This window comes from Puma concolor, chromosome B4 (assembly GCF_028749965.1).
Source record: "Puma concolor isolate L17-30 chromosome B4, mPumCon1.1.hap2, whole genome shotgun sequence".
NCBI classification, from domain to species: Eukaryota; Metazoa; Chordata; class Mammalia; order Carnivora; family Felidae; genus Puma; species Puma concolor.
The window spans coordinates 3,459,341-3,473,925 of NC_141673.1; the positions used below are offsets into that span (position 1 = coordinate 3,459,341).

General features: G+C 60.1%; 1 protein-coding gene across 2 annotated transcripts in view; it reads left to right on the plus strand.

Annotated features, from left to right (window-relative positions):
• CELSR1 (cadherin EGF LAG seven-pass G-type receptor 1) overlaps positions 1-14,585 on the plus strand; it is a 138,575-nt gene that overhangs the window by 48,636 nt on the left and 75,354 nt on the right. For both annotated transcript variants that reach the window (XM_086711984.1, XM_086711985.1), the window contains exon 2: positions 5,283-5,921. In XM_086711984.1, coding sequence (XP_086568110.1) covers positions 5,283-5,921 — 639 coding nt within the window. The remainder of the gene's footprint in view (positions 1-5,282; positions 5,922-14,585) is intronic.

Below are 14,585 nucleotides of genomic sequence, written 5' to 3' on the forward strand. Positions count from 1 at the left end.
CGCCCCAGGCCCCGTGTGTTCAGAAAGTGCCTTCTCCTCCTCTGTGTGCTTGGGAGGTCCTCCCAGGCCAGGTGAACAGTCCTCCGGGCCCCCGTCCACCATCGGTAGGGGTTGAGGCCAGTCAGTCCGGGCCTGCCACTTGCTGCCCAGGCGACCTCGGCTGGGCTTGCTGGTCAGCCTCTTTGCTCCTCAGTGTCCTCATCTGTGGAGGGCCAGCAGGGGTGTCCCTCGCAGGCTGTGACAGAGACTGAAGGGGTAGTAATGGGCAAGACGTTAGAAGGCAGCGGTGGGGCCCCACGTGTGCACGGACCACTCACTCCGTGAGGGTGTTTCTCCTGCGTCCACCCCAGAGGCCAGCGGCACTGAGGACCTCCATCTGCCTCTGGAGCCCTGTCTCCCCCCCACCCTACGTGTCCGTCTGTCCCGGGCGGACCAGCGTGCCCTCAAGGTCAAGCTCACCGGGAACCTCCAGATGCGGTGTTTTTTTGGAGACAGGGTCTGTGCAGATGTGATCAGGTAAGCTTTGAGAGGAGGTCACTGTGGCTCGGAGTGGGCCCTCGCCCAACGACCGGCGAGGGGACTCTGGACACAGACCCACAAGGGGAGGAGGCCCCAGGCCGACCAGGCGGAGATCGGTGAGGTGCACCTGCCGGCCAAGGAGTGGCTCGGCCCACCGGCCGCTGGGAGAGACTCTCCTGCAGAGCCTTCCTGTGCAACCAGCCCGTGACACCCCGACCTCAGACTTCTGGCCTCCAGACCGAGGATAAGTGCGGTGTAAGCCGCGTAGCCTGCGACGCCCAGGACACTGACGCACCCTTCTGCCAGTGACATGCCAGGCCTTGCCTCTTGTTCGCTTCGTGTGCCAAGAAGTTGTTTCGTCTCCAACTGCGCGACGACTGCCGTCCCTCCGTGGACACCCACCTCCCCGCCGCCTCCCGGGGGCGCCCTGGCACCAAGTCTCGCAAACGCGGCTCCGTCCCGTGTCCCTGGTAGGCCCCCGGCTCCTTGAAGGCTGCGGCGTGACCTCTTCCTGCAGCGTCTGGGCCCGCCACAAGGGACGTGATCGTAGAGGACGATGAACCTCTCCAGCAAAGCCAGAGGGGTGGACAGGCCCGGACCCCCATGGAGACCCGTGAGGCTCTCGCGTTGCCGATGGCTTTGCGGGAAACACGGCCGGTGAGCGTCCCGCAGCCGTGGCACCTTCTGGCCATCTGTTCTGTCTCTCTCCTGCTGTGTCTCGGGGACAGCGAGGCGACTCGCGTTTGCCAAGGAAAGCAGCGGAAATGGCACTGGCCGGATCTGGGGGCGCCGCGACTTGGGCTCAGGTCATGATCTCGCGGTTCATGGGTTCAAGCCCCGCGTCGGGCTCTGTGCTGACAGCTTGGAGCCCGGAGCCTGCTTCGGATTCTGTGTCTCCCTCTCTCTCTGTCCCTCCCCTGTTCATGCTCTCTCTCTCAATAATAAATAAACTTTAAAAAAAATTAAAAAAAAAAAAAGTGTCAGGGTCGTCCAAAGCAAGGGGAGTCCGAGAAGCTGTCCCAGCCCAGAGGAGCTAAGGAGACGTGACAGCTAACTGTCGTGTGGGGTCCTGGATGGGGGCCTGGACGGGGTCCTAGACCAGGAAAAGGGCAGGAGGTGAAACTAAGGAACTCATGTAATAGAGTCAGTCATAGGGGAAACTGAGTGCCGAGTGTATGGGAACTCTGTACTGTCTCCTCAGTTTTGCTGTAAATCTAAAACCGTTCTAAAATAAAAATCCAGGGGTGCCCAGGAGCGTCTGACTCGATTTCAGCTCAGGTCATGATCTCACGGTTCGTGGGTTTGAGTCCCATGTCGGGCTCTGAGCTGACAGTGCAGAAGCCAGCTTGGGATGGGATATTCTCTCTCTCTCTCTCTCTGTCTCTCTCTCTCTTCCCCCCCCACCCCGCCCCTCCTCTAGGCACTCTCTCCCTGTCTCTCTCAAAATAAATAAATAAACTTTAAAAGTAAAATAGGGGCCCCTGAGTGGCTTAGTCAGTTGAGCATCTGACTTGGGCTCAGGTCATGATCTTGCGGTTTGTGGGTTCAAGCCCCACGTCGGGCTCTGTGCTGACAGCTCAGAGCCTGGAGCCTGCTTCGGATTCTGCATCTCCCTCTCTGCCCCTCCCCTACTCATGTTCTGTCTCTCTCAAAAAATAAACATCGAAAAAAATTAAAAATACAACAAAATAAAAATTGGTTTAAAACAAATTCAGCGGCTCAGGCAGAACCACTGTCAACATCACAGATACTTTGCTCTCCTTCCCGATAGATCTCTGGGCTCATGTACAATAGCTTCTTTTGGCTTGTGTGAGAAAGTAACTAATTTTTCCCCCAGCATCCTGCTGTCAGATCTGCCCCGCTGTCACCGCTGTGGTTTAGCAGGCAGTGTCCCTGTGGTTGGGACAGCCCATTTGGTCTCCACGGGCCCCATGTATGGGCAGTCAGGTGCCTGTGGCGGCCTAGGAATCCAGCCCAGACGACATAAGTTCAAGGCAAGGCCGTTGTCTCCCAGAACCTGGGGTGTCCAGGAGGATCCCTGGTCTGAGAGAAGCTGACCGTGAGATCCACATAAGGCGCACGTTGTGTTTACCAGCACATGCGACGTTAGTTAATAGTTAATGCTATATTCTGGCCACGTTCCCGCTCCGTCCCTGAGTGGAGATGTCTGTTCTTGGAACGTGGCTCCCTGTTCGTGGGCATTCCTCAGTGCGGTGCCCTCCTGGCTGCCCGCGGGTGGGTGGTTTAAGATGAAAAGGATGTTTTCGTAACACGTGCCACCGGAAAGTAAGCAAACGATACCCAGTATCTTGTATTATTATTGTGGGCATATGGAAAGGGAGGGAAGGAAGGAAGGGAAGAGAAGGGAGGGAGGGAGGAAAGAAAGGAGAGAGGAAAGCTAGAAAGGGAAACAGAGAAGAAGACCTCACCAAAAAAATAGCTTCGATGGGATGCTGTTTGTGCACATGTGTCTTGGGGTTGAGAGGTGAGACTGGAAATCATCCTTCTTCCCTGCCCCTCCCTCCGTGTCCCCCCCGCCCCCCCCACGAATGTTTATCTGGCAGCTTCTGAGTGCCAGCAGCTGGTGCAGCAGGGTCAAGACCTGCAGGTTCTCAGTCCTCAGGGGCTCACGGAGGGAGAGATGTAAACCGCAAAAAATCAGGTTATGCCACTTCTGGGTGGGGAAAGTAGGGCGGTGCCAGAGCATGGATGGGGGACTTGGAGGTCCCCTGTGATGAGAGACATTCAGCTGAGGCCTGGATGGCCGAGGAAGCACCCCCGCCCCCAGCCAACAAGGAGGGCGGTGCTCTAGGCAAAAGACAAGGTGTGCAAAGGCCCTGGGGCAGGAAGAGGGAGCGGGGTGGCAGGTGGAGGGTGATGGGGACACGGAGGACCACCAGATGGGGTAAGAGGTGTGTGTTTTATTCTGGAAGCCCCTGGGGGCCCTGAGGGAGTGGCATGATGAGGGGGCCATTGTAGGATGACCGCAGTGGGAGGGGGACCCCAGACTGCTACAGGTCCAACCCACAGTCCAGGGAGGGGAATAGATGCTCCTCTTGGGGGGGACCGACCTGCATGTGGGGTTGGGAAGAAAGGACAGTGCTCTGCCACAACGAGCTTTGCCACTTTCTTTTGCCTTACTTTACCCCTCCTGACTGTTCTGGCCCCCGGCCCTTTGCACGGGACCGGCGGGCATGTCTGGCCACTGACTCCGGTCCATTTGTGCTCCGTTGAAGCTGTAGCCAGAACGAGCCCTCGCCTCACGGGCTCCCCACCCCGAGGTGATGCCAGTATCATTTCCACTGTCGACTTCGGCCCTGCTGGGTTTTCACGGGGACTGGACGGAGCAGTGACAGCACTCCGTGCCCAGCTTGCTGAGCAGCGGTGCCTTCGCTGGGGTGAACCGGGCTCCCCTCCAGGGGCGATGCCCGTTTTCTCAGGATCTCAGGTTTGCTGTGGTCGTCAGAGGGAGCACCCGGGAGCACTGTGACCTCGGGAGCAGTTACGTTTTCTTGTGTGGACAGGTTTTGTGACTCGGGGTCCCTCCCAGAGTGGCCTGTGGCTCCCAAGGGCCCGAGGAAAACAGGCCCAGTGTGCAGAAGCCTCGATGCCTCTGTTCCCCGTGGTTTTAGGCTTTGTGCCTCCGTGGGGACTGTGCTGGGGCCACGGCGACAGGGTGGCCTCCAGATTGTGTCATTTGACCTGCCCTCTCAGTGGTCCCGGCTTCCTGGAGACAAGCGGGGCAGGGCTCCCCTCCATGGCTCCTGCCCCTCGGCGGGGGAGGCCCGTCAGGCGTGGGCTGAGAGAGGCTGGGAGAGGGTCCTTGCCTGGCAGGGGCTCACTGGCCTGCACAGATGGCCCTGTGCCCCATGGGGGTGTGCTCGTTGGGGGCACAGGTACAGGGACCCAGAATCTGAGCTGAGCCAGAGGGATGTGAACTTTGCTGGGTTTTTCTCAGGGTCCCATAGCACATTTGAGGCAGGGCCTGGGAGGCAGGTGAAAACCCCCTGGGTGGGGGTGCTTGCACCTGTCAGGGTGCCGGGAAGGCCGATGGTCCCACCCCACAACCACCCTGGGGAGAGCCCCTGGGGCCAGCCCTTGGGTGACTCCCCTGATTCTGGGCTTGGAACGGCCTAACCAAAACATCCCATCCCTTTCCCGTCGCGCAAAATCCTAAGTAGCTGGTTTCATGGTTGGCTGACCCTTGTCGGGTGAGGTGCAGCCCTGTCTCGTACGTGTCTTTGTAAAGCAGCATTTGCCGAGCGTCCGCCGTGTGCTGGGCACGTAGGGATGAATAGGGTGCAGCTCAGCACAGAAAACCCTTCAACATGGCGTGGACCAAGGCCGTGCCTGGACAGCAGCATCCTGGACGCCGTGGGGTCTGGGCTGGGCTGCGGGCGGGTGGGATCGGAGTGGGGGCTCCCGGGGTCTGAGACGGGTGCAGAGGTGGTAGAAGGGGGCTCAGTGGCCCCACGTGTCTGGAGCAGAGCGTGCGAGGCGGGGCACCCAGGTGGCGGTGGGCCTGGGATGTCCTGCTGAGTGGTTGGGGGTCCGCAGGGTTCTTTCGAGCAGGACAGACTCAACAGGAGCTGTGCTTTGGGAAGCCGGGTGTGGAGGGAGAGGAATGGGGGGCCCGGAAGGCAGGGGTCAAGGCGGCGGTCGCGGTGGGGGCGGGGCGTGGGGCTCGCTTCGGCCGGCCGTGCCCGGGTGGGGCTGGCGGGGACCCGGACCCCGAGTGACCCCGACCCTCCTTGTGTCCACAGATGGCATCCACAGTGTCGTCGCGCTCTGCACCCTGCGGGTCACCATCATCACGGACGATATGCTGACCAACAGCATCACCGTCCGCCTGGAGAACATGTCGCAGGAGAAGTTCCTCTCCCCGCTGCTGTCCCTCTTCGTGGAGGGCGTGGCCACGGTGCTGTCTACCACCAAGGACGACGTCTTCGTCTTCAACATCCAGAACGACACGGACGTCAGCTCCAACATCCTGAACGTGACCTTCTCGGCCCTGCTCCCCGGCGGCGTCCGGGACAAGTTCTTCCCGTCGGAGGACCTGCAGGAGCAGATCTACCTGAACCGCACGCTGCTGACGGCCGTGTCCGCCCAGCGCGTGCTGCCCTTCGACGACAACATCTGCCTGCGGGAGCCCTGCGAGAACTACATGAAATGCGTGTCCGTGCTCAAGTTCGACAGCTCAGCGCCCTTCATCAGCTCCACCACCGTGCTCTTCCGGCCCATCCACCCCATCAACGGGCTGCGCTGCCGCTGCCCGCCCGGCTTCACGGGCGACTCCTGCGAGACGGAGATCGACCTATGCTACTCCAGCCCCTGCGGCACCCACGGCCGCTGTCGCAGCCGCGAGGGCGGTTACACCTGCGAGTGTCTGCAGGATTTCACAGGTACGTGTCGCTCCCCGGGCCCCGGGCGGGGTCGCACGCGGGGGGGCCCTCGCCGGCTCCCTCGGTCCACTCCCCTGCCCGGTGCCAGTCCGTGGCCTTGGTGGTGACGCTGGGAGCCGCATGTCCTTAGCCGGCGGGCGGGCGGGAGGCAGGCTTCCTGACGAGCCCTTGCAGGTCCCTGTTGACCGCGTGTGACTGGAGTCGCCCTCTTTCCGAGAGCGATGACGGCGTGAGGGCCACCTGAAAACCCACGTGCGGGAGATGACACGCGCTTCCTTAGGCGGCTTCAGGTTGGAGGCACTTCATTCCGGGCTTCGGGTTTAATTGGCTACTGTAAACAGTGTGACTGGGATGGAGATCATGAGCCGCTGATCACGCGGGTCTGGAGAGCCGGTGTTGGTGTTTCACGCCCGGTGGTCGCTGTAGAGGTTACGTCTCCTCCGCCTTGAACGCACACTTGCCCTGAGACGTCCTGACTCGTCGCGAAGATGAATTGCTCCCCAGGCAGCCGGCGGTGGGTGTTTAGAAATAGGTAGTCAGAGCAGCACGATGCACACGTCCTGGCCTTGGCCTTCGATCGCGTGTTGCCTAAGATCACGGCCCATTTGAAAAACAAGTTTCTGGTGGCCTGAGAGCGGTCTGGCGTTTTGGGGAAGCCGTCTAGGATTAGGTGGGACCTCATTCATACCGGACGTAGCTTCGCGATTCCAGTATGGACTGTGGCCCCGGTTATCCTGTTTAGTATAAACAGCCGAAAAATCATTATCTGCTTGTGTGGGACGTGGCACCGTTTATGGAGCTTAGCACAGGGGTTTACGGCATTAGCCGGTGTGTGTTAAGCAGGAAGAGTAAACCCGGGGTGGGGGGCACAGTGGGAGGAAGACGGCCGTGCCTGGCGCTCTGAGTCAGAAGAGGAAACGCGCCAGAGAGAGGCCGTTTGGCAGCCTGAGGAGGTGGGGGTTTACCGTGTCTGAGCCCCAGCCTGGTTATGATCCGGAGTATGGCGTGGCAAGAAAGGCACATGACCGCCTGCCCTGTGTCCTCCCCTCCTCCCCATGCCTCTTTGTGGCTGGCTGGCTGTCCGTCTGTTTTGTGGGGCTCCAGCAGGGTCTGCCCCGCTGGCTCGGAGTGTTAACCCTGGATTCCTGGCTACACTGGGGCATGGTGGTGGGCCCGGATGGGAGGCTCAGGAGACCCCTGCCCCCGCAGTTCCTGCCTACGTTGTCGGGGCTCTGGCTGTGCCCACAGGCCTGGACCAGGCTCCCCTCTCCCCCACTCCTCCCTGCCCTGGATTGTAGTGGGCGCTCACCACACGGTCCCGGCGCGCCCCGACCTCTCCTTCCCCGATCACCGTGACGAGCTGGGCTCTCGGCTTCTCCTGAAGCGGCTGACCAGATGTGCCAGCGCTGGTGACGGGGAGGCCTCCCCCGTGAGCTGCTGTTCCCTCCCCCCTCCCTTGCCCGTGGCCTAGACGGGGAGTGCTTCCGCCCATGACTTCAAGTGGTGATGCTGTGGCTCTTGACCCTGGGAAAGGGCTGGTGTGCTCTAGGGACTCAGCTGGCGTTCAATTACTCCCTTGCCCCCCGAGTATTAATGGAGTGCCTACTGTATGCCCGGCCACTGCACACATCAGACCTGCCCCTGCCCAGTCGGGTGGGGCACCTTGGGTTGTCTGCGTGACTGGCCCTTTCACTGATCAAGACACGTGGCAGTGGGGACCTGGCAGGGGACAGTCCCTCAGGCACCCTCTGCGCTCTGATGGAGGCCTAGGACGGGGTCTAAGGTGAGCGGGGAGACCAGCTTCGCCTCGGGGGCCACAGCAGCAGGCCTGGGTTCCAGAAGTCCCGGACGTAAGCCCAGGGCCATGTCTGGGCTGGGTAAACCGTGGCTGCTAGGGACCCGTGGATTCTCTCTGAAGAGGGATCGACCTGCTACATGGAAGGGACTTCCAAAGTTCTTAGATTTCGTTTTCATCACGGGAGTCATTGCTAGAGAAATAATGACCGGAAACGGCCCCGCGTGTCAGAAGATCCGCTGAGAGGCCGTGATTGGCGTGGGACTCATCTGAGTGTCTCTGGCCCTGAAGTCCTCATCTGTGTTTCCCTCGGAGATAAGACAGGCCCAGACTGATTGTTTGGACTCAGTCCCCCTTCCTCCGTCTCTCCCTTTCTCCCTTTGAAGCCCCCTCCTCTTGCGGGAGGTAATTGCGTTCATTTGCTGGTGCTGAAGGCTGCCTTGTCGTCGAGGGGGTTTTGTTACTTGCTCCTGGGTAAGCCGAGCCCAGGCCGCCGTGGGGAAGTTGGAAGCGGCCCAAGGCCCCCGGAGGACCCCGGCTTCCTGTGCTGCCGATGGACAGGAGATGGGCTGGGTGAAGGAAGGTGTCAGTTAATCTGAGGCGAAGCTCCCTGAATTTGGTGCTGGAGAAAACACCCCCAGCAGCAATCCTGTGTTTTCTTAAATCCATGCTGGCCTGAGAGAAGGACCGAGGCCCCAGCGATGGAGGGCTGTGTGCTGGGGCGGTAGTCGGGGTCCGCAAGTGACCCCACTCTGAGAGCAGCAGGACCTTATGGCTGAAGGCGTCATGGTCGCCGTCCTGATTTCCTCTAGAACTCGGCAGACGTCTCTTCTCGGCCCCTCGGTGTCTTGGGTCGTAAACAGCGGGGTTTGGTTTTGGCTAAACCCCCCCAAAGGTCGCCGTCCCCTTCTTCCTAATCCTCGCTTCTGCACCTGTTGCCTGCTGCCATCACCTCCCTCAGAATCCGCCTCAGCGCCGTCCCCTGCTCTGGAAGGTTCTGGAAGGTTTCCCGACTTCCTCGGTGCTGTGTTTATGTGTTGGTTGCTCTGCTCTCACCTTGGGTGTGATCCCCTCATTTCCCTGCCTCTCAGGACAACGGTAACTTAGGGCTAATATTCACTGGCCTTCGGTGCGCTGTGCTGTTCTAGATGATTCCACATGTGTTACCCCAGTCCCCACATCAGCAACATGGCCCCGTCTGTAAGCGGAGAGACGAGGTGCAGAGCAGCACAGTATCTGGCCCGGCCGTTCTAACCGGGGTGATTCTGCCCCCGGGGACAGCAGGGTGTGGGATCGGGGGGTGGAGGCCACACGTGCTGCCCACATGCACCGAGGACGGCCCCACACAGACAGCAGTCCCGCCAGCGTGTCTGCGGGAGCGCAGAGCCACCGACTGTGTGATGAGTGCAGGTTCCCCCAGGTCTTCCTGGATGTCACCTCCCTGCCTCCACACGTGTCCCCTCCTCTCGTCCCCATTCCCTGCGTCCGCCCCCTGCTCGGCACTGGATGGCCACAGCACCGGGCACACAGAAGGTGCTCAGTAAGTGCTCATGCACACACGATGGGGTCAGGGGTTCACTGGCCTGGCCTGTTCCTCCCTGTAGCCAGAAGAGGCGTCCTGGAGGCTCCCTCTGTACGGTGCTCGGTGCTCAAAGCAGTGCCTTTGCTGCTATTGTCACTGCGCTGGAGGGGACTCGGGGGGACGGGGTGGCGCTAAGGTATTTATGACTCTGTCCCGCTGGTGTGAGAGCTGGCCCAGCTCCAGTTCTCACAGCACAGCTATGTGCTAACGCGGGCTGGCAGGCCTCCCCCTCCTCCCATACATGCATCTTCTCGTCACGGAGAACGAGGTGATTTATCATCACAGATGAACGTCTGCCCACGGGGTGCATTCCTGAGAAGGCAGCGACTTTGATAGCCCGGGGGGCAGGGGGAAGGCTTTCCTCCGCACTCTGCCTGTCAGAGGGGAGGCCTGGCTGTGGCCCGGGACCTAGACCGTCAGGGTGCGCCCCCACCTTGGCCGCCCTGGCTGTCTTCTTCGTAGGGTCCTGTTTGTTCTTGAGCGTACGATTTGTTTTACTGGACCCTGCATCGAAATGGTTCTCCTCAGCATCGAAATAGGTGCTTCTTAGCAGAGATGTAGTCTGGGAATCACTGGGTCAGTAGCCACTTAGGAGTCTCGGTGATGCTGGGTTTAAGCTTTGTGCTAACTACCCCTGGGTGGAATGTCCCGTTTGTGCTGTGTGAGAGCCTTCCAGGGAACCTGACTGCCCCCCGTGGTGGCCTCCCTTGGACTGGGGGCCCTGACTGTCCCCCAAGGTAGTCTCTCCTGGGCTGGGGTCCTGACTGCCCCCCATGGTGGCCTCCTCAGGGATGGGGCCCCTGACTGTCCCCCGTGGTGGCCTTCCCTGTGCTGGGGCCCCTGACTGTCCCCCGTGGTGGCCTTCCCTGTGCCTCCCCTGCTGGGGGTCCCGACTGTCTCCCGTGGTAGCCTCCCCTGGACTGGGAACCCTGTCCCCTGTGGGGAACTCTCCAGGATGAGGACATCTGCCTAAGCTCAAGGCCAGAGAAACCTCTGGTATACAAACCGAATCATCTTTTCTGTTCATGGAAAATATTTAAAATCACTTCTGGCACTTCTTGGATTCTGTTAAAAAAATGCACATTACCCCAACTGCACGTTTTATCTTGAATTCTCCTGTCAGAGTCATGGTATTTCCGTCATCACGGGATGCACGAACGTGATGCACGGTCCCAAGCAGAAACCCCGCGCCTCCGCGTGAAACTCTGTGTTCTCAGCTCCACGGCCATCTGTGAGGGGAGGGGCGTCCACACCGTGCGGGAGAGGAGGTTTACCAGCTCCTGCCGCGGTTCACGGGATTGGAGGTCCCCTTGGAAGAATCGTCAGCAAGGCGAGTTTCGTCCTTAAACCAGGAAGTTCGTCATCATCATTCAAAGTGAAAGTCATTGGGGTGCCTGGGTGGCTCAGTCTGTTAGGCAACCAGCTTCGGCTCAGGTCACGATCTCCTGGTCAGTGAGTTTGAGCCCCGCGTCGGGCTCTGAGCTGACGGCTCGGAGCCTGGAGCCTGCGTCGGATTCTGTGTCTCCCTCTCTCTCTGCCTCTCCCCACTCACGTTCTGTCGCTGTCTCTCTCAAAAAGAAATACACATTGAGAAAAAAAAGAATACATGTTCTTTGTGGACATTGACGGGTCCCAAGGAACTGCCCCACGTCTCCAGTGCCACGCAGGAAGTGGAATTTGAACCATCTGGGGGCCGAGCTGCTATTTGTATGGACGACGGAGGTTTCTGTTAGCATTCTGGCTGAGTTTGGACACGCTGCTGTTTGAGAACTGGCTCGGTTTTCCTCTGAGCTGATTCGGTGGTGAGGACACCGCTTCCCAGCCTCGGGGTTTGCAGCTGCCGGGTTCCCCTTCCACCAGCAGGTTCTTCCCCAAGGTCACAGGACTGTGCCCAGACCCTCAGCCCTCCCCCCTCCTTCCGTCCCTCCCTCCCCCTGTGGTGGCACGGCCAGCCCACTCACCACTCTGCCTGGGCCGGGGGGCCCTATGCCTCTGTCTCCAAGGGGTACAGGGCCCCCGCCTGTCCCCACCTGCACGTCTTCTCTCTAGGAGACCTCCCCACACCCACCCTCACCCCTACCCTCAGATATCCTGGGTCATTAGAACCAGATCCTAGTCCTGTGTCTGAGACGTCATCTTGGGGCTCATTCTCGAGACATTGTAGACAGAGGCAGCTGCAGGCCCAGAAGGGCACACGGGGGGGGGCCCTGGATGGCCCCACCGTGGGAACTATGACTTCTCAGCCTGTGCTCAGGCCCCGGGGCAGTGTGAAGTCTGTGTCCCATCAGGACTGGCTGGGGGCCGGACTGTGCGGGTCAGGACCCTCTGCCAGGCTCTGCCTCATTCTGGAGCCTGGACACCTCCTGAGCCGCCACCGGTGTTCTAAGCCCACATCCCTGGCCTGTCCCCTGGCTCGGAGGGACCGTGACTTTGCTCCAGGGGGTTGGAAGTGCCCTGTTGAAGGGGCCAAGGTGGTGTCCTGGGCACTCAGGCCCCGGTGGTCGGCTCAGCTGACCCTGCCTGGTCACCACGTGCGGGCAGGTGTCCAGGGCCCTCTGGTTGGCCTCCCACCAGCTTTGGCAGCCGAGACCTGTGATGTTTACTCGCACTGTGTTCATTTAGTGCCTGCTGGGTCCTCAGCCGCTGCCAGCCAGGGGCACCACAGCGGGCTCGTGCTGGGGGGCGCAGCTCCTGGTCCACTGAGGCTCAGGGAGATGCGGAAAGATTTAAGGGCTGCGGCTTTCTGTGGGCGACTGTCCCCAGGAAGAGATGGCTCCGGAATCTGGCCGGTCTCCTTTGGCGTGATGAGGGTTGGGTCAGTGTCCTGGGGCTTACCTGGGGTCTGAAATAACCCTGGCAAGGCCCTTCCGTGTCTCCTGCAGCTCCTGGTGGCCTCAGGTGGCCCTGGGCTTGTGGCCACACCGCTCCCATCTCTGCTTCCGTCCTCGCACAGCCGGCCCCTGTCGCGTGAGGACAGATGTGATGGCAGGGGTCTCACCCGGGTGATGCGGGTCGGGTCTCACATCCCAGGACCCTTAATTCCATGGCATCTTTGCCCTATGAACCGATGCCCACAGCTTCTGGAAGTCGGAACCTGCACGTGTCTTTTCGGGGCCACTGGTTAGCTGACTTGAGGGCTGGTTATTTTCTGTGCCCTTCACCCTCTGATGGGCGTGAGGAGTGGGAAGGTGGGGAGAGCACCCCTTTCCTAAAAGGAGGGGTCCTCGGGTGTGGCTCGGGGCTGGCACTGGCTGGGCCGCCTTTCCATCCCGGGGAGTTTAGAATGCACACTGATTATTCCGGTTAGCCGGGTTTCAACCCTCAAACATGTCGGTGACTCCGGTAAGAAGAACCAAAGAGGTGGGTAAGCCAGAATCGTTTTCCTTTCCTGCTGGAATGCGTTTTTTATTTATATTCAAAAAAAAAAAAGAATGGGTGTGTCTGGAGTTCTGGGAAATTGCTTCAAAGACAATAATGAAGTCATTCGAGAAGGCTCAGAGGAGGCCCAACCTGGACAAGGTCTGGGCTTCCGGCTTCCCCTCCCTCCCGGCGGGGGGGAGGGGGGGGTCAGAGAGGGTGGGCGGCAGGTGTCTGGGCAGCAGAGGCCTTTTCTGGCAGCCTTGCCCCATGGAGGGGGAGGCTCCAGGGCAGAGCCAGTCACCGGGAGGTGAGAAAGTCAAACAAGGAGTGTGGGGGAGGGGGGATCCTAGTCCCAAGAAGCGAGTTAACAACCGGGAAATCACAGTACCGGCCTGCCAGGTGCTCAGCTCAGAGCTTTGCAGAATTAGCACATTTCACCTTGATGCTAGCCTCCTAGGTGCTAGGGGTTGCTCCAGGGCAAGACACAGAAATCCTGCCTACGGGGAGGGATTTGCAGCGGGGGAAACTGAGGCACCGGCCGGGGGCTTGCTCAGGAGGCCTCTGTCCCGGGACAGCGGTGTTGCTCCTGAGGGGGGTGTTTGGTAGAAGGGGCCGCCGAGGCCCTGGGTGGGTGGAAGGATGAATGGGCATGTTTTCCCAGTGTTTAACCATTTCTGACGGAGACCCTCAAGTGTCCCCTGTCCCTTGTCTCCCGTCTCTGTGCTTCCCCCGAGGAACCACGCTGCTGGATCGCGTCTTGTTTGTTAAGATTTACCTTTGCAAAGTAACCTGACACCCACGGTGGGGACTGAGGTTCGGTGTCCTTGTGTCTGAGGACCTGACTCTGAAGCCGTCCCGTGTTGGTGACTGTGGGGCCTACACTCTCTCCGGACGCCCTGTCCTCCGTGCGCCTTATCGATCTTTAATTCTGCCTAAACTTCAAGCTCCAAAGTGTCTTTTGTGCTTCAGACCCGACTTCTTCCCTCGCTGACTTTGAAAATACTGGTTTTTCTAGTTCAAAGCCCTTGGCTGTTTCTGAGGACGAGGAGGGAGCGAACTGTCCCTTTATTTACTGAGCAGCTTAAGTCATCAAATTTGTACGTGCCCTTCCCCTCCTGTCCAGGAGGGTCCGAGGGTCTCTGTCTGGCCGTGCCCCCCTCTCCCAGCTGGCTGGGGCTCCGTCACCTCTCTGGTCTCCGCCCGGAGCAGCCACGGGGCAAGTTCTGAAGCTTGGTCTTGGAGGTGCCGATTCACATCAGCCTCGCCCTGGTTCCAGCCCCGAACCTCCTCGCCCCTCCTGCCGCGACCGTCACACAGCTTCCACCCCCCACACACACCAGACACACATCACACCCCAGAGACATACCTACACAACAGACGCATCTCACACATGCACACACACACCCCACCTCGACGCCACCTGCTTGCCTGCCTGCTCTCTGTGCAGTGACACCGAGGTGCCCGGCTACCCCTTCCTCTTGCACAGACATCCTGCCCGACCGTGACGTCCCGGTGGCCAGGACCAGGGCTCTCCCGTCCCTCTGCTTGGGCCCCTTCTGGAGCCTAGTGGTCGCGCTGCCCCTCTGGCCACGATCCCCAGTCGTTCCGGCAAAGCCCAGTTCACGGGCTCCCGGACCCAGGCGTCCTCTCTTTCCTCCATTCTCCTTATCTTTAAGGAACTTGCTTGTTACATACAAAAAATGATATGTTTTATACACGGTGCTGGGCCTCCGTTTCTTCATCTGCAAGATGGTGACTAGAACGGTCCCCATGTGGGACGCCTGGGTGGCTCAGTCGGTTGAGAGTCTGACTTTCGGCCCGGGTCACGATCTCGAAGTTCGAGCCCCGCGTCGGGCTCTGTGCTGACAGCTCAGCCTGGAGCCTGCTTCCGATTCTGTGCCTCCCTCCCTCTCTGTCTGCCTCTCCC